We start from the raw sequence: 20,278 nt of genomic DNA, 5'->3' as shown, positions 1-20,278 counted from the left end.
ACTAAAAGTTTAAAGAAAACACAAAAGCTCAAAGTTGAAGTATTGTTTCATCAGCTTTGATGAAGAGGTTGTACCAAAAGTCCATGGATCCTTCTTCTTCTTCAAGATTGAGACCATAATGATAATCGCCGGCGCCAATATCAGTAAACGGAGTCGTGGTCTCTGAGAAGTAAAATTGCAAATCCTGATCATGATCATCTGTAAAGGTAGCCATGAAGTGAGATTGCGCCATGGAATTGTCAGCGGTTGACAAGTCTTCCGACCAGAAACTCTCATCTATTTCCGGAAAAGTATCCATAATACTTTGCTCTTGGTCTATTAATATAGGTGACATGGCTTCATTATTATTATTATTAATATGATTCGCCGACGAAACTTCACTAGAAGAAGTTGACTGATCCAGGCTTGGGGACATGATGGATCGGACGATCTCGACAGGCTCGGTAGAATTGTTGAGCTTTTTCTTCAAATGGGTATGCCAAACGTTTTTTATCTCATTATCAGTTCTACCCGGTAACCTAGATGCAATTACTGACCATCTGAAGCAAACAATTAAGAATAATCCAACATTAATATTTGATCAAGTTTTCTTCTTTTTCTTTTTAATTTAATAAATTAATTAATTAATAATTACCTGTTGCCAAGGGTTTGATGCAAATGGATTATAGTATTCTCCTCTTCTTCAGTGAAATTTCCTCTCTTAATATCTGGCCGGAGATAGTTAGTCCAACGTAATCTGCAACTCTTCCCACATCTCAATAATCCTGTAGAACAGAAGATTGAAACAAATTTATTAATAAATAATGCATGCATGCAGATAGCTGTTGAGTATATATATATAATATATACCAGCTTGTTTGGGTAGGGATCGCCAATTGGAATGGCCGTGGCGGTGAATGTAGGAGATGAGAATGTTGTCTTCTTCATTAGTCCATGGTCCCTTTTTCAGACCCATCTTCTCGCAGCAAGGCGCTCTCACCATTATTATCGATCGATCGATCAAATAATTTAATATGATAGAATCCTTTTATATTATATATCCTAGTTAGATAACTATTTATTATATATATCCTAGATCAATTTATATATAGTTCGATCGATCTCTTATCAAGATAACTCCTCATAAAAGTCTTGGCACGCAGCTTTGACCCTTTTTCTCTTGTCTTGTCTGCATGCACTTTCCCAGAAGGAGACTCTCTCTCTCTCTTCAATTCTTAAGTTACATCTATACATGATCTGGTCCACACTGCCGTCAAATCAAATTTTATTTTATTTTGAATTTCATAGGTAACGAGTAAATGAAATCTCATTTTACTTCAAAGTCAATCGTAAATAAAAACGAATTAAATAATTTAATTTTATTAGTCTAAAATGTTTTAAGTTTTTTTTTTTTAACAATTTATTGTTTATTGTTGTAAACAAACAATTGTAAGTGCCGCCCACAACATTATTTATGAAACTAATGACAATTATAATCTCCTCACCTCCGAATTGACTTGTTCAATTTTTTACTGATTTAACTGGTAGTACTGATTTGTATTTAGTGTTCTCTAGTTGGATACAAATATCATTATAGATTTAACATGATTTATATATTTATTTATTTTTCACCTTGTATAGAGTTAAAAACATTTTTCTCTTTATATGAATCTTTAATATATTGTCATATATTATATTAAAATATTATTTTATATAATTTTATCATAAAATAATTTATCTATAAAAGAAGTATGAAGTCAATGGTGTTGCACAAGAATTATTGGAAACGGAATAAAGGAGGGTGATAAAAAAAAAAAACTCTAAATAGAACGCGTTGTTGATGATAAATATGTACTATTCTCCTATTATCATCCCTAAAAGTAATTATTTAAAATAAAATAAAATAAAGTTCATTTAATAAATATTAATTATATTCAGCTATAATTTAATTCAACTTCTAAATAAAATAATTTGATAAGAACAAATAAAAGATACCATTACCTCATATTAAGTTAAGTTATTATAAAAATAAAATAGTATTGAAGTACTTTCTAAAATTAGTCTTTCATAAATTAACTTATATATTAAATATTTTAAATTAAAATATTTGTATTTAATTATTACTATTTTTTATCATTCTTAACCCTTAATTTTTAATGTAAATATATATATATATATATATATATATATATATATATATATATATATTTATATAGTAAATGTGTATTGCCTCAATAATCCCCATATAAATAGAAGAAACAAAATTAATTATTATAGTTAATATTATTATTATTATTTTCAAATTTATTTATTTTATTATTATTATTATTAGACATAAATATATAATTAAGAGTTTAGTATCTTATTATTATTGTATATTTGGAGACAAGAGGAACCCTATTTTGAACAATGACCTATATATGGAATTATTTTTAAATTTAAGAAACAAATTTAGCGATTTTAAATTGTAAAAATAAAATAATTTAATAGATTTATCAACAGTGAAAATGATATACATGAGTCTCCACATAAATTTATTAATTATCAAAATAATATTATTTTAATTAAAAGGACTCTTATATTCTACTAATATTTTGATACCCTTCAACATGAGTTCATGTCTATTTATTTATTTATTTTAATTTTTTTATTTAATTTAATGATTGATAAAATATTTGTTTTTAATCGATCATATAAGCCTTGTTCGGATTGGGATTATTTAAATAATTTAAAGAGAGAAAAAATAATGACTTAAATTTATATTTATTTTTGGTAAAAAGACTTAAAGGATATTGATTTATATAAATAAAATAAAAAAATAATAATTTTAAATAAAGAGTATTTTAGTATTTTGATTAATGAAATAAGTGATTTGATGAGTAGAAGTGATGGATTAAAAAATTGGTTTTTGTATAAATTATTTAAAACATATAAGAAGAACAAGGCCTAAATAAAAATCAAATAAATTTTATATAATTATTTTGTATATCCTTTGCAATGATTCTCTTATAATCCTATTCATACTAGTCAAGAGTCAACATTTTGGGCTACTTTGTTAGTACCCACTTGCAATGCATGTGGCACTCACTATCATATATAGTATCATTTATAGTATAGTACACCATTCTCAATTTCTCATATTTTATTATGCATTTTGCTTGATTTGTTTGACTTTTTGGTTTCACTTTTTTTTTTACTTTTATTTATTTATTTTGTATAATAGAAATTACATGGTGATAATAAAATTTATTTATTTTGTATAATAGAAAATTACACGGTGGTAATAAAATTCAGCAGAATAATTTTTATTTTATACTAAATATTTTCTCTGAAAAAATTTAAAATAATTATTAATTTATTTATACATAATAATGCTTAAATTTAAAGCGTTCAGATTTCCAGATTGAGAAAGTATAATTTGTATGGGTATAAGTTATATAAAAGTCTTTTATTTAATTATTATTTTTTATTTAATAAAAATTATATATTAAAAATTAATAAATGAATAATTAATTATTAAAATTAAAAAATATTATATAAAAATTTATTTATCTTTTTAACTCTATTTTATTATGTTTAAATAATAAAGAATATTAGAAGTCATCTTATACATAATAAATAAAATTAATAATTTAAAATTTATTAAAAATAATATTAAAAAATCATCATTAATATTGATAGTATAATAATAATTCACATATATATATATATATATATAATAATAAATTTTATTAAAAAAATAATAAATTTTAAAAATAAAAATTTAATTTAAATATATTAAAATAATAAGTATTTATTAAATATTTAAAAAATACAAATATATATATATATATAATTATTTTTTAATTGTTAGTCATATAATTTATATATATACACACAAAATTATAAATATAAATCAACAATTTTAAGTGATAAAGTGGTCATGCTACATAATAGAGACCATGGTTCAAATCTCGTTAGCACAATTTTTAAACTATTAAAAAAATATTGATGGTTAATATGTGAAATAAGAACGTTGGTCACTTGAAGTGAGGAGATGGTTGAATGCGAAATGATATTGATGGTTAAAATATGTAATGCAATTTGTGGGTGAGTAAATGACATTCACGATATGGAATGAGATGGTTTGGGTTTAAAGTTTGTTGATTTGACTGAAGTGAAGAAAATGTAAGATTACGAGATTAAAGGTCAATTGAAGTTGAGTAGATGGTTGGATGCGAAATGATATTAATGGTTAAAATATGTGATGCAATTTGTGGGTGAGTAAATGACATTCACGAGACTAGAGGTCGATTGAGATTGATGGTTAAAATATGCGATGAAATTAGTGGTTACGTAAATGACATTCACGATATGGAATGAGATGGTTTGGAGTTTATTGATTTGACCGAAGTGAAAATGTAAGATTACGAGATTATAGGTCGATTGAGATTGATGGTTAAAATATGCAATAAAATTAGTGATTAGGTAAATGACATTCACGATATGGAATGAGATGATTTAGATTTTGTTGATTTGACCGAAGTGAAAATGTAAGATCACGAGATTAGAGGTCAATTGAGGTGGATAAAAATATGAAATGAGATAGTTGGTTAGTCAAAATGAGTATGTCACACAATGATAGGTTGATTGAGGATTTATGGGCCAAAGTGAGGATAAAAGAGACTGGTAATGTACCAAAGTGAAAGTTTAAGGTCACAGTATAAGATGTTCGATTAGGATTGGTGAGATAAAAATATAAAATGAGATGATTGGTTAATCGAAGTAAGTAAAGTCAAACGATGAGAGGTTGATTGGGGATTAATTGTGTAAAAGAGATTAATAATGTTAGAGATGGGTTGATTTGACCAAAATGAAAGTGTGTAAAGTCATAATATGAGGTGTGTATAAATGTGTAACGAGATGGTTAGTTAGCCGAAGTGAGGATAATAATGTCAGGTTGTATATTATAAAATATGTGATGAGATAGGTCACGAGATAAAGATTGGTAATGTACCAAAGTGAAAGTTTAAGGTCAAAGTATGAGAGTTCCGATTATGGTAGATAAATGTGGAATGAGATGGTTGGTCAGTCGAATTGAGGATAAGTAAGTCGGGTTGTTTATTGTAAAATATGTGAGAAGATGGATTATTTGACCGAAATGAAAGTAAAGTCTTAAGATGAGAGATCGATTAAGATTTTGTGAGATAAAAATTTAGAATGAGATGGTTGGTTAATCGAAATAAGTAAGGCCACGTGATAAGAGGTCGACTGTGGATTAATGATTCAAAATAAGGATAAAAGAGATTGGTAATTGTGGAGATGGTTTATTTGATCGGAATGAAAGTGTGTAAGGTCATAGTATGAGAGGTTTATTAGGGTGTGGATAAATGTGGAATGAGATGGATGGTTAACTAAATTAAGGATAAAGAAGGTCGGGTTGTATATTGTAAAATATGTTAGGAGATGGTTGTTTGACGAAGTGAAAGTAATGTCTCGATATGAGAGGTCGATTGTGAATTGATGGATAAATATGGAATGAGATGATTAATTAGTTAAAGTAAAAGTAAGGTAACGAGATGAGAGGTCTATTTAAGTGGATAAATGTTGAATCAAATGTATGGTTAGTCGAAGTGAGGATAAATAATTCGGATTGTATATTATAAAAATATGTGAGAAGATGAGTTGTTTAATGAAGTGAAAGTAAGGTTTTCATGAGATGAGAGATCGATTGTGATTGGTGAATAAATGTGTAATGAGATAATTTTTCATTAGTCGAAGTGAAAGTAATGTAAAGATATGATAGGTCAATTGAGAAAGAAATTGATATTGGTGGTTAAAATATGCAAGAAAATTAGTTGTTTGACCAAAGTGAAAGTTAAGGTCACGAAATGAGAAGTCCGATTTGAATTAGTAGATAAATGTGGAATGAGATAGTTGGCCAGTCGAAGTGCTTTAAGGTCACGAGATAAGAGATTGATTGAGCATTGATGGGCTAAAGTGAAGGTAAAAAAGAGATTGGTAATGTATGAGATTTTTTATTTGACCGAAGTGAAAATGTAAGGGTACGAGATGAGAGATCCATTGGAAAGAATATGTGAGAAAATGAATTGTTTTAGTGAATTAAATAAAATGTTGAAAAAAATGTTATATTTTTTATTCTAATATATTATTCGTAATTTATTAAAAATTTTAAACATTAAAACATTGATAAGATATATTAACTTTTTTCTATTTAATTTATTTTGTTCATATTTGTATCCGTGTGCATCGCACGAAAATTTTCCTAATTTTAGTTAAGGGTTCTTAGCGTCTTAATTAAATTAAAAAATAGTGATAAAATTGATATTTTCAAAATATTTAGACAAAATTACCTACCGGGTAGAATTTATGGACACAAAAAGTTTTATAATGAATATTAAAATGCTAAATCTGATTTTATTTTTAGTTGGTAGCGGTGGACCCATACAAGCAGCTGAAAACACTTATTTTTTTAAAGAAATTATTAATTCAATATCAAAATTTAAATTACAACATCAAAACAACTGGATAAAAATTTATGAGTTAAATAATATAATATATTTATAATAATCTAAATTCTAACGAAGATCGAACAATATTATAATTTTTTCACGATGACTTCAAATATTTGTAACGATAAGTGATGAAATAAAGCAAATCGAACAAATCAATTAAACAATATCGAGAGAATTTTTACCAAATATTATGAATGACCGTAAAAATTGTTTTTAATCGAGAATTGGTAAACAACGCCGTAAAATGTTATACCTGACCATCTATATATATGATTAAAAAAATGATAACACACAAAAAATTAATAGGAGAGTATCTGAAAGTGGGTCTTCAACTGAAAGATCCATTTTAGTGACTCTCTTTTAAAAAATTAAAAAAAAACTCTAGATCCGATATATTTATCTCATTTGCTATTAAGAATGGGATGGACACATACTCAAAAATGATCACAAAAACAATTGAAGAGCATCAGCAACAAAGGATACAACAGCTAAGAATATTATTCGGATTATAAAATCTGAGATGAAAGATTCGATCTGACTAAATAAGATGTCGAATCGAACCATACACAATACTAATTCAAATCTGTTATAAATAAAAATAAAAAAAAATAAACTGAAAGATTAATTTTAGTGACTCTCTTTTCGAAAAATTAAAAAAAACTCTAGATTCGGTAAATTCATCTCATTTGCTATTAAGAATGGGATTGAAACATACTCAAAAATGATCACAAAAACAATTGAAGAGCATGAGAAACAAACAATACAATAACCGCTAAGAATATTATTCAGATTATAAAATCTGAGATAAAAGATTCGATCTGACTAAATAAGATGTCGAATCGAACTATACACAATACTAATTCAAATCTGTTATAAATAAAAATAAGACAACTTCCAATTATGAAAAGACATTTAAAAAATGACTTTTCAAATTTTGAAAAGTTTTTTTTAAAGATATAAACCATATTCATAATTCAACAATATGATAACACAAAGAGAACTCACCAATTTTAAATTAATATTTTTATAATATTTTAATTACTTATGAAAAGAATTATGTTATTGAATTGATTTGTTCAAACTTATTCAGTTAATTCATATAAATATTTATGTAATGTCAGAAGTCATAGGATAATTTATTATAAAAATTGTATTTAAAATGAAATACAAACTTTAACTGGTAAAAGTATAAAAATACAACAAAGATCCTATCCTACCTACTATATATATATATATATATATATATATATATATATATATATATATATATATATATATATATATATATATATATATATATATATATATATATATATATATATATATATATATATATATATATATATATATATATATGATGTGTCATTTCCGCTGACTAGCTAATACTGGCCATGTAAAAAAGAAATGGACGGCAGGACACCAATATTTGTATCATCTAACATAATCATTAGTGTAAACTAGAAAGTGATTGAACCATTAATTAAATGACAATGTAAAACACTTGTCTAAAATTTTAATTATTGGACCAATTTTTAACAATTAAAGTTAGGGACTTAGGTGACATTTATATATTTTTAAGAAGATAACCAATCAATAATCCAATATAATAGTTCACATTGTAAGAAGAATAGGTGTCTTATAGACCAAAATGTGAAGACAGTGTGATTGTCGTTTTTATATTGAAATATTAAATAAAACATAAATACTTGTTATTTTCAAAGTAATTCCTATATTATATATTTGCTACATTTTTTGATATGGGTTATTCAAAATATTAAATAAAAGTGTTCATATTCTTTAATTTTTTCCTAATATTTTTAAGTATTATTATTTGGTATAATTAGAATCACACATCGAAAGATGATGTAAGTGAGAGAAGTTTTTAAGTATATATAAAAGAAATTTTCTTCACAATTAGAATTCTATATCGGAAGATGATGAGAATTGAGAAAGTTTTTTAGTCTATAAAAGAAACTCTTCATCTTTTGATTTATTACATCAATACTTGTATCTCTTCTTCCTTATTAATTGACAGTCTTAGTGCTTGGAGACGTATGTAACATTTGACCAAAGTCTGTTATCAAATTTTTAGTGTATTTTTTCGTTTGTTTCATCTTTTATTATGTTAGTTTTCTCCAAAAAGTGGTATTAGAGCCGAATGTTCGTCCTTGGCATGGCGACTGATGACGGTTAAGTCTTCAAAAGGGGCATCAACTCCTTTGTCATCTTGGACGAGGACCCCGATGTGAATTTGAAGTTTATGGTGGAAATATTTAATGGAATGGATATTTCGGCATGTGGCAAGGTGAGGTTCCAGATTGTCTTTTCCAATAGGGTCTAGATGTTGCTATTAAGGTCATAAAGCCAAATGGTATATAGAAGAAAAGGAATAGAATATCATTAATCGATTGATGTGCGGAACAATTCGATCGTGCCTGTCTAGAGAGCAGAAGTATTTCGTGAAGAGCAAAACTTCTGCACATAAACTTTGGCAAGCATTATAGGATAAGTTTTTGAAGAAGATTGGTCATAATAAGCTCCTTATGAAAAGTGGTTGTTCTAGTTTGATTTTCAGTCAGGTACCACCATTAATGAACACGTCACTAAGTTTCATCAATTAGTAGTAGATCTTTTAAATCTTGATGTGAAATTTGAGGATGAAGATCTGGCCTTGATGTTCTTATCGTCCATTCTTGATGAACTTGAATATTTATAAACAACGTTACTTCATAGGAAGTGAAATGTATATGTTGATGATGTAAGTTCTACTTTATATAGTCACGAATTTAGAAAACAAAGCAATAAGAAAAACAAAATAGCTACAACAAATGAATTATTGGTGGTTAGTGGCCGTCAACAAAGCAAGTCAAAAATGAAAGGATGAAGATCCAAAAGTAGAGTTGCCAAAAATAAATGTGCTTTCTATCGTGAGAAATGATATTGGAAGATTAACTGCCCAAAATTGAAAAAAGAAAGAGAAAGATTCTAAAGATGCAAATGTTACAGAAAACATAAATAATACAGATTCAGAATTCTCTTTGTCGATGCCATACACACCATCATGTTAGGATTTGTATATCCCAAATCCTGTCCAGCTTGAAAACAATCTGTAAAAAACACAAGAAAGAAGAACACAAGAACACACAGATTTATAGTGGTTCACTCAAATTGAGCTACATCCACTTCAGCCACCACCAGATTTCACTATGAAGAAGAAGAAGGAGTACGGAGTTTTTGCCTCACACTTTATCTCTTTAAAATTTTGTCTTCACAATGTAAACCCTTAATAATCACATATTTATAGGGTAAACATTCAGGTAATAAACCTAAATAACTTTGGTCAGGCCCAAGCCCAAAACCAAAAAGAAAACCCAATAAACTCTAATTAACAATGTAGAATTTATTATAAGTGTATGCTCCATAACTCAACAATCTCCCACTTGGAGACTAACTTCATCATCTCTCAATCGGTAGTGGCTTTCCATTTGGTGTCTTAACGAAGAAGACCAACTAAAGTTGCACACAACTTCAGTTTCTCATTTGTCACAGCTTTCGTCAACATATCAGCTGGATTCTCACTCCCGGGAATTTTCTCAAGAGCAAATACTCCATCTTCTAAAGCTAACCGGATGAAATGATAACGAACCTGTATATGCTTCGTCCTGTCATGATAAACAGGATTCTTTGCCAAATGAATGGCACTCTGACTGTCGCATTGCAACACACTTCCCTCGTAGTCTTGGCCCAATTCTCGCAAAAAGGTTGTAACCACGTCATTTCCTTAGCAACTTCTGTCACAGCAACATACTCTGCCTCACAATTAGAAAGAGTAACAATCTTCTGCAATTTTGAAACTCAACTGATTGCAGTACTTCCTAGAGTATAAATATACCATGTTGTGCTCTTCCTACTATCAACATCACCACCATTGTCAGCATCAACATATCCTTCCAAACCCATATTAGACTTTCGAAACACACAAAGCGAGACCCGTACTTCCTCTTAAGTATCGTAGTATCCACTTTACTGTTTCCCAATATTGTCTACCCGGATTGCTCATGAATCTGCTAACAACTCCCACTACATATGCTATGTCTGGTCTTGTGCAATCCATTGCATACATAATACAATCAATGGCAGAGGCATACAGAACAGTTGCCATGTAATTTTTCTCCTCCTCTATTGAAGGCGACTGATCTTTAGATAGTCTGAAGGGACTAGCTAAGGGGGTAGTAACTGGTTTTGCATCATACAAGTTGAACCTGCTAAGAACTTTCTTCACATATTCTTCTTGTAAAAGCTTGAGAACTTCTTCATCCCTGAAAATTCTCATCCCAATGATTTGTTTAGCAGCACCCAAATCCTTCATTGTAAACTTTTTAGACAACTCTTTCTTGAGTTTGTTAATCTCATACAAGTTTGCTCCAGCAATCAACATGTCATCAACGTAGAGAAGAAGAATAATGTACGATTTATCAAACCTCTTGATATAGCAGAAATGATCAGCTTCACACCTCAAAAAATTGTTACTTTTCATGAAGCTATCGAACTTCTTGTACCATTGCCTTGAAGTCTGTTTTAAACCATACTGACTCTTCTGAAGCTTACACACAAGCTCATCTTTTCCTTTGATTTCAAATCCTTCTGGTTGTCGCAAATAAATCTCTTCATCTAAATCACCATGAAGAAAAGCAACTTTGACATCCATTTGTTGAAGATGAAAATCTTCTTTTACAACCAAACTCAAAACAGTTCTGATTGTCATCAATTTAACTACTGGAGAGAAGATTTCATTGTAGTCAATACATTCTTTCTGTTGAAATCCTTTTACAACCAACCTTGCCTTGTACCTCATGGTTTTATCATGTTCTTCTTTAATCCTGAAGATCCATTTGTTGTGGAGTGCTTTCTTTCCCTTTGGCAGCTCAGTGAGCTTCCAAGGCTGATTCAACGTCAAAGAGTCAATCTCATCTTTCATCACAGACTCCCACTTAACTGATTCATCAGATTTCATTGCTTCCTCAAAGCATTCAGGTTCACCTCTATCTGTCAACAAGATATAGTTCAGAGATGGAGACCACCTCTCAACTGGTTTTCGATTCCTTGACGATCTTCTCAATTGTATAACCAGTGTTTGCTGATTTACCTCTAGGGCCACATTCTCAATAATTTCATCTTCAACAACACACTGTTCTTCTTCGACAGTCGGTATATATTCAGCTGAAAAATCTCTCAAATCGACTGTACTAGTCTCTTCCAACTTGGAATCACCATCTGATGTCTTCCCAACACAATCTTTGTAGAGAACCTGTTCATTGAAGATAACATTTCTGTTACGAATGATCTTCCGATTTTGATTATCCAAGAAACGATAACCAAACTCAATATCACCATAACCAATAAAAAAATATTTATTAGACTTTGGATCAAGCTTGCTCCTATCACATTCATTAATATGAACATATGATAAATAACCAAACACTTTCAAATAAGAAAGGTTTACCTTTTTATTGCTCCAGGCTTCTTCAGGAATTCTGAATTCAAGAGGAACAGAGGGTCCCCTGTTTATCAAATGGGCAGCAATATTAATAGCTTCTGCCCAGAAGGTTTTAAGCAGCCATGCATGCAATCTCATGCTTCTAGCACGCTCGGTCAATGTTCGATTCATTCGTTCAGCTACTCAATTCTCTTGGGGCGTTCGGGGAACAGTCTTCACCATACTGATCCCATTCACATCACAATACTCTTTGAAATCTGAATTGATATATTCACCTCCGTTGTTGGATCTCAAGAACTTAACTTTCTGATTTGTTTCATTTTCAACCAAAGCCTTCCATTTTTTGAAAATAGCAAATACTTCAGACTTGTGCTTCATAAAATATACCCATACCTTTCTTGTCGAATCATCTATAAATGTCACGTAGTATTGTGATCCGCCAATAGAAGAAACATGTGTAGGTCCCCACACATCAGTGTGTACCAACTCTAGCCTTTCTTTCTTGAGCTCCTTCCCAATTTTTAAGAAACTCACCCGTTTTTGTTTTCTAAAAATGTAGTTTTCACATAATTGATGTTCAATAGACTTCAGTTCTGGAATCTTTCTATTCTTCAAAAGAATTTTCATCCCTTTTTCGCTCATATGGCCCAACCTGCAATGTCATAGTTCACTGTTCTTCGAGTCATCAACTACAACAACAACTGATTCTCTGCAAGTTGAAGTCGTGTATAACCTTCCAGTTTTGTGACCTCGAGCAACAACTATTGCTCCTTTAGTCACCTTCCATGCACCATTTCCGCAACTGAAATTGTGACATTATTCATCAAGTTGTGTAACAGAAATCAGATTGCGCATTAAACCTGGAATGTGTCTCACCTTATTAATCTTCCAAACAGAACCATTTGCCATCTTCAATTTGATGTCCCCCATGCCAACAATATCTAGTGGCTCACCATCTGCGAGATAAATTTTCCCACAATTTTCAGCCACATAATTCTCCATTAATTCTTTGTGGGCAGTGGTGTGGAAAGACGCTCCTGAGTCCAAAACCCATGAATCTATCGGTCTATCAACATACAGAAGTAACGCATCAGTGACAAATTCTATAAAAATGTTGGCTGCATCATTTTTATCATCACCATTTTTCTTCGGTGCTTTGCAGTTCCTCATTAAATGACCCTGTTTACCACAATTCCAACACTCAAATGTCCGCCCAGACTTGGACTGACTCCTCCTGCTCCTTGACATAGATCTGCTCTTACCTCGGTTGAAATTTCTATCATTACTTCTTCCCCTGTTTTCCATATTCTGAGCAGAACCTTTGAATGATTCACCTGAATCAATTTTACGAACCTCTTCAGCAAGAATATGATCTCTAACTTCAACAAATTTCAGTTTAGCATTTCCAACTGAATTACTAATTGCTGCCCTCATAGGTTCCCAACTATTTGGTAGAGATGCTAATAAAATCAGGGCACTAACTTCATCCCCAAAATCAATCTCAATAGATAGCAATTGATTCACAATTGTATTGAATTCATTCAAATGAGTAGTGACAGAAGTACCATACACCATTCTTAAGTAAAAGAGTCTTTTCATTAAGTGTACCTTGTTGTAGGAGATGGTTTCTCATACATATCAGAAAGAGCTTTCATCGGACCCATGATGGTCTTCTCCTTTGCTACATTGTGAGCAACCGCTTTGGCTAGCGTCAATCGGACAACTCCCAAAACCTGTCTATCAAGGAGTTTACATCCATCTTCTCTGGTTTCTCACTCAAAGGAACATGAAGCTTCTTTCCATAGAGATAATCTTCAATCTGCATTCTCTAGAAGGCATAATTTGTCCCATCAAATCTTCCAATCCCATGTCCTATACTGTTCTCACTTTCCATCATTTCCAATTCTCAAATCTAGCCTAGCTGCACTGATACCAGTTGTTAGGATTTGTATCTCCCAAATCCTGTCCAGTTTGAAAACAGTCTGTAAAAAACACAAGAAAGAAGAACACAAGAACACACAGATTTATAGTGGCTTACTCAAATTGAGCTACATCCACTTCATCCACCACCTGATTTCACTATGAAGAAGAAGAAGGAATACAGAGTTTTTGCCTCACACTTTATCTCTCTAAAATTCTGTCTTCACAATGTAAACCCTTAATAATCACATATTTATAGGGTAAATATTCAGGTAATAAACCTAAATAACTTTGGTCAGGCCCAAGCCCAAAACCAAAAAGAAAACCCAATAAACTCTAATTAACAATGTAAAGTTTATTATAAGTGTAGGCTCCATAACTCAACATCCTGATGCGTGAATATTGAACTCAACCTGCACTTATCATATGACACCAGTTTAAGAGTGGTTGTTTGACTGTAAAGAACTAGATGTAGTTGTTTATACGGGAGATGTTAATACATGTAAAATAAATGGGAGTTAAATAATGTTGAGAAATGATGACGAATCCAACAAAATTATTAGAGATATTCGCTACATACCGAATATAAAAAAAATCTTATTTCTTTGGGGGCCTTTGAGTCAAAAGGCCTACATGTGAGAATGAAAAATGAATTCTTAAGGTAATCTTTAAAGCGTGAGGAATGTTGAAAGTTATCAAGAAATGTAATAATTTGTATTACTATCAAGGTAGTACAATTAATGGGATATCACCAGTTGTATCAACTTCCGACAGCAATAAGGAATCGAAGGCAGCAAAGTTATGACATATGCGATTGGGACATGCTGGTGAGAAATCTATGCAAACTCTTTATAAGAAAAGATTACTGAAAGATACAAAAGTTTGTAAATTAGATTTTTGTGAACATTGTGTTTTGGAAAAACAAAGACAAGTAAAATTTGGCACTGGTATCCATAACACCACTATGTGCACTCAGATGTCTAGGGACCTACCAAGACCCCATCTCTTGGAGGTAGATATTATTTTTTTGCTGATTTTTCTAGAAAATTATGGGTGTTTACTATAAAGAACAAAGATGAAGTGTTTGAGATTTTTCTTAAATGAAAAGCTCAAGTTGAAAACGAGACAAGAAGAAAGATAAAAAAATATTTAAACTAATAACGGTGGAGAATACAAGAATGATAAAATCTAGAAATTTTGCTAAGAGTGTGGCATAGTCCGACATTTCACAATCAGAAAAACACCACAATTGAATGGAGTATCGGAACATATGAACATGACATTGGTGGAAAAAGTTTGTTGTATGTTGTCTAATGATGGGTTAGGTATAAAATTTTGGACAAAAGTTGTGGCATACACTCAATATTTGGTAAATCACTTGCCATCATATGCACTTGGTGACAAGACTCTAATAGAGGCATGGTCTAAAAAACCAGCAACTGATTATGATTTTTTTGCATATTTTTGGTTCTACAACATATTATAATGTATTTGAATCAAAGTTATATCCACGAGGAAATAAACCTATCTTTATGGGATTTACTATTAGAGTTGAAGGATATCGACTATAGTATTTGGATGTAAAGAAAACTATTATCAGTAGAGTTGTTAATTTTGATGATTATTCAATTTTGAATAAGATAACACTAGACAAGATTGATTGTACTTCGCAGTAGGTGGAGTTTGAGCAGATAAAGATAAACCCAACTACAAGTGACTCTCTGACGATAGATGAATAGTCAGATGAGGCAACGGCGTGAATCAATTGATGTGAACAGACCAAGACGAGTTATTCAAAAACCAGCTCGGTTTGTTGACATGGAAACCTATGCACTTATAGTCATAGATGATGTTCTATCCACTTTTTCAAATGTTAGTCGAAATACTGAAAATGGAAAAAGTAAATTTGTTATGGAAGATGAGACACAATCTCTTTAGAAGAATGAGACATGCAAGTTGACGCATCTACCAAAATGAAAGATGACTATTGGTTGTAAATGAATATTTTATAAGAAAGAAGGATTTTCTGAAAAATTTGATGTTCCCTACAAGGCAAAATTGGTAGCTAAAGACTACAAAGATTTGATTATAATGAAGTATTTTCTCCCGTTATTAAACACTCTTCCATTAGAATTTTGTTGGTCTTGATAGCGCAGATAAATTTGGTGCTAGCTCAACTAGATGTGAAGACCACATTTATAGACAGTCATTTGAACGAGGAAATCTACATGAGTCCACCAGATGGATTCAAAGTTATTGATAATAAAATTGGGTTTGCAAGTTGAATAAATAATTGTACGGGTTGAAGCAATCGTCGAGACAATGGTACAACAATTTGACAAGTTTATGATGGTCCACAAGTACACAATAAGCAAATACGATCCTTGTGTGTATTTGCGCCAACTGAAAGATGAGTCTTATAATTATCTACTCTTGTACGTTGATGATATATTGATAGAATCAAAGAGCTAATATGAAATTGACAAATTGAAGGCTCAATTGAGTAAAGAGTTCAAGATGAAAGACATGGGGAAAACCAAATGTAAATATTATTTAGATTTGGTAAATATCTCCCGCGTTTGAGTCGGCGCTGAAGAGCGCCAATTGGAAGCACTTAAAAACTATTTTTAATAATAAATATTTGTATTGGATATTGTGTCAATGTGGAGATTTGTTGTTTTTTGGTACAATTAAAATTTTACATCGGAAGATGATAAGAATGAGAGAAGTTTCTAAATATATATAAGAAACTCTCTTCACAATTAGAATATCACATCGGAAGATGATGGGAGTTGGGAAGTTCTTATTCTATAAAAGAAACTCTTCCACCTTTAATTTATTACACCCAATACTTGTATTTTTTTTATATTAATTGATAACCTTAATGCTTAGAGACGTAGGCAACATTTGGCCGAACTCTGTTATCAAATTTTTAGTGTGTTCTTTCGTTTGTTTTTTCTTTTATTCGGTTAGTTTTTCTCAATATTGAGTTCCACAATACAAGTGTTAGGTAGCTGTCTAGGGTTACCAACTCTCTAAAAATTAAAAAACTATCAAACATAATAAAAATAATTATAACAATTTTTTTAACTAAGACATTTCAAACTTCGAATTCCTATGATTTAGTTCTTTGAGGAGTCATAATGAATTAAATACATTATTTCTAAGCATAGACGAATGTATTAAGAAGCTCAAGTGGGCTTCAAATATATAAATCAAATTAATTTACTTGTTTATTTAATTTAAAAAATTTATAAAACAAACTTTCATCCATTCGATTTTATCGTAATTTTCTTTTTCTTTTTTTAAACCCACTCAAATTATTTTTCAAACTCACCAACCATTCTAATAATTCTTAGATCCGTCTAGTCTATGCTACTAATCATATTAAAAAAATGGTAAACGTTACAATTTTGTCTTTAAAAAACTTGTTGAAGTGATCATTTTTCTTTAGATAGTCAATGGCCCGCACTTATTTGGTAATGTGATTGATTAATTGATGGGTCTTTTGTCGGGTCTTTCTACTTTTCATCACTTAATTTGGTCTGTTATGGTACGTAAATTGTCTTTTGGTCTACTTTGTCAACTTTATATATATATATATATATATATATATATATATATATATATATATAATTTGACACGTTTTTGTTTTGTTTTTCTATTTACTTTTTTTCCTCAATGTTTTAAATAAATTCACTTTTTAATTAATAGAACGGCACACACCCACATGTTTCTTTTTCTGAAATCATTTTATAAATTTTTAGTGAATGGCTTACATCTAAACAACCCTGAAAAATAAATATTGACAAATATAAGTTACACGACATGATATATAATTTGGATTCAAAAATTTGTTGAGGAAGTCAAGTTTAGTATTAGCAAAATAAAGTGACTAAGTCTTAACTTAGCCAATTAGTTAGCCGTTTATTTTTATTTCCTTAACATGCCTTATTTTTAGGCGTTCTATTAGTTTGATTTAGTTTTATCTTGATTTTATGCTTTCAGTTGTTAGACTTAGTTTTAGAGTTCAAAGGATATTTAAGCCAAAGCTCTTATCAATAAAATTGTATTTTTGTTTTTATTTGCGAATACTACAAATTGGTATCAGAGTCATAGACCTAAAACTAAACACGAGTGTTTTGTGAGGAAATCAGTGTGTTTATCAAAGAAGTCATAGGTGACGATAAAGGCGAAAGAGTTAGTCTCGTTCAAGTTCCTCAATTCGACGACCAGCACTACGATCGCTGGAGTGAATTGATGAAAAAAATTTTGATGGCTAAAGGGTTATGGAGTACCGTAGAGAACGGAGTCGAGAAGGATAACTCCTCTGTTGAGGCGACGACAAAGGATTGCAAAGTAAAGCATATCATTTTCCAAACGATCAATCGGGTTACATTCGAACATTTTCTTGATCGAAGTTCCTCGACATCTGGAAGTTTCTCAAAACGAAATTTGGGGGAAATAAAAAGGTGAAAAGGTCGTCGTTGAACTCCTTGAGTTGCTTAAAATGAAGCAAGGTGAAACGGTTAAGGAGTATTTTACAAAGGTATTGGCTGTGGAAAACCAGATGTGTAGCAATGGTGAGGTGATGCCCGACTACTTGGTGGTTGAAAAGATACTCAGGACATTAACCGAGTGATTCATGTATGTGGTGGTTGCAAACAAAGAGGCAAGATATACACGACATATGTCAATTGATGAGCTGTAAAGCTCATTGTCTGTTCATGAACATAAGTTCAAAAAGACAGAAAAAAGAGAAGAATATGCCCTAGGTGCATTTGTACCAGATGGAGGAAGAAGCAGGGGAAGGGGAAGAGGAAGAGGTTCGTCAAGAGGAAGAGGTAGAGGAAGAGGAAGAGGAAGAGGTAGAATACCTAGAAATAAGGATCTAGTACAGTGCTACAATTGTGACAAACTTGGACACTATAAGGTTGTGTCCATCATGGGAAGATAAGACATATTATGCAGAATTTAACGATGAAGAAGAAATGTTGTTAATAAATTATGTAGAGACTGAAGTATCCGAGCTATAGCCAAATGAATCACGGTTCTTAGACTTTAGATGCTCTAATCATATGTGTGGACACAAGAATTAGTTTTCTCAACTAGACCAAAGTTTTAATAGTACTGTCAAGCTTGGAAATGGATCAAGACTTACAATTAGTGGCAAATGAGTATAAGGATGCAGATTAGAGCCCAAAAATAAATAATTTCTGGAGTTTTTTATGTTCCAGGCCTCAAAATTAATTTGTTGAGCATAGGATATCTCTTAGAAAATGGTCTTTCAATTATAATTCAGAATGAAAAATGTAAGATCTTTAATCTAAAAAAGGGGTTGATACTCACATCAAAGATGATAGCAAACAAAATGTTTGTTCTCAATTTTGACATAATAATAATAAAGACTAACACTCAACCTCAATCATCAATTTGTCTACAAACAGTCACAGAAGATTTGGTCAAGTTGTGGCATTGTCGATTCAGTCACCTCAACTGCAAATCCTTACCGACTATGCAAATTCAGAAGTTAGTGAAGGGGCTTCCTACAATCAACATTCCAAAGGATATCTACTCTGAATATCTGGTTGGTAAACAGTCGAGACAAAGAATGCTAAAGAAGAATGAATGGAGGGCTACCAAGAAATTACAACTAGTTCATTAAGACTTGTGTGGTCCCATTACACCAATATCATCAAGTGGGAAAAGGTATTTTCTCAATTTTATTGATGATTTTAGTAGAAAATTATGGGTCTATTTTCTTTCTGAAAAATCTGGAAGCTTTGAAATGTTTAAGAAGTTTAAAGCTTTAGTTGATAAAGAATGTGGTGAATCAATATTGTGTTTACATACTGACAGAGGTGGTGAATTTATTTAGAAGAGTTTGATGATTTCTGTGTGAGTGAAGGAATTAAAAGATATTAATTGCAGCCTATACTCCTTAACATAATAGTGTGGTTGAGAGAGGAAATAGAACTATAATGAATGTTGTAAGAAGTGTGATGACTGGAAGAAATATTCCCAAGACATTCTGGATAAAATCTGTGCAATAGTGTGTTTATGTGATAAATAGGAGTTTCACTAACTCTATTAATGAGAAAACACTAGAAGAGGCTTGGACTAGTGTGTTAGCATCAATGGAACACTTGAGGGTGTTTGAGTGTATTGTCCATGTGCATGTCCCAGAAGAAAGTTAAGCTGAATGACAAAAGCAATTATTGTATGTTCTTTGGAGTTAGCAACCAATCAAAAGCCTATCGTATGTATGATCCAGTTGTCAAGAAAATTGTCATCAGTAGAGACGTGATATTTGAGGAAGGAAAAGGTGGAACTGGAATGAAAGTGGAGAGATAAAACTTGAATGGGC

At 30.9% G+C, this 20,278-nt stretch overlaps 1 protein-coding gene across 1 annotated transcript; it reads right to left on the bottom strand.

Annotated features, from left to right (window-relative positions):
• On the bottom strand, window positions 1-1,045 carry LOC124921216 (transcription factor MYB13-like). Its single transcript, XM_047461845.1, has 3 exons — window positions 850-1,045; window positions 635-764; window positions 1-539 (listed from the first exon to the last, which is right to left on the bottom strand). Exons 1-3 carry the CDS (start codon window positions 980-982, stop codon window positions 29-31), a joined length of 774 nt encoding a protein of 257 aa, XP_047317801.1. The 5' UTR covers window positions 983-1,045; the 3' UTR covers window positions 1-28.
• Between the last annotated feature and the right edge of the window lie 19,233 nt (window positions 1,046-20,278).

This window comes from Impatiens glandulifera, chromosome 1 (assembly GCF_907164915.1).
Source record: "Impatiens glandulifera chromosome 1, dImpGla2.1, whole genome shotgun sequence".
Taxonomy (NCBI): domain Eukaryota; kingdom Viridiplantae; phylum Streptophyta; class Magnoliopsida; order Ericales; family Balsaminaceae; genus Impatiens; species Impatiens glandulifera.
The sequence above is the reverse complement of the archived record's forward strand: the minus strand, read 5'-3'. Positions and strand labels throughout refer to the sequence as shown.

Bases quoted from the DNA above. Each gene is read 5' to 3' on its own strand.
- LOC124921216 (XM_047461845.1), bottom strand. From the start codon at position 982: ATGGTGAGAGCGCCTTGCTGCGAGAAGATGGGTCTGAAAAAGGGACCA. The intron at 765-849 runs GTATATATTATA...TCTGTTCTACAG, and splicing joins ATCCCTACCCAAACAAGCTG to GATTATTGAGATGTGGGAAG. The intron at 540-634 runs GTAATTATTAAT...TGTTTGCTTCAG, and splicing joins CATCAAACCCTTGGCAACAG to ATGGTCAGTAATTGCATCTA.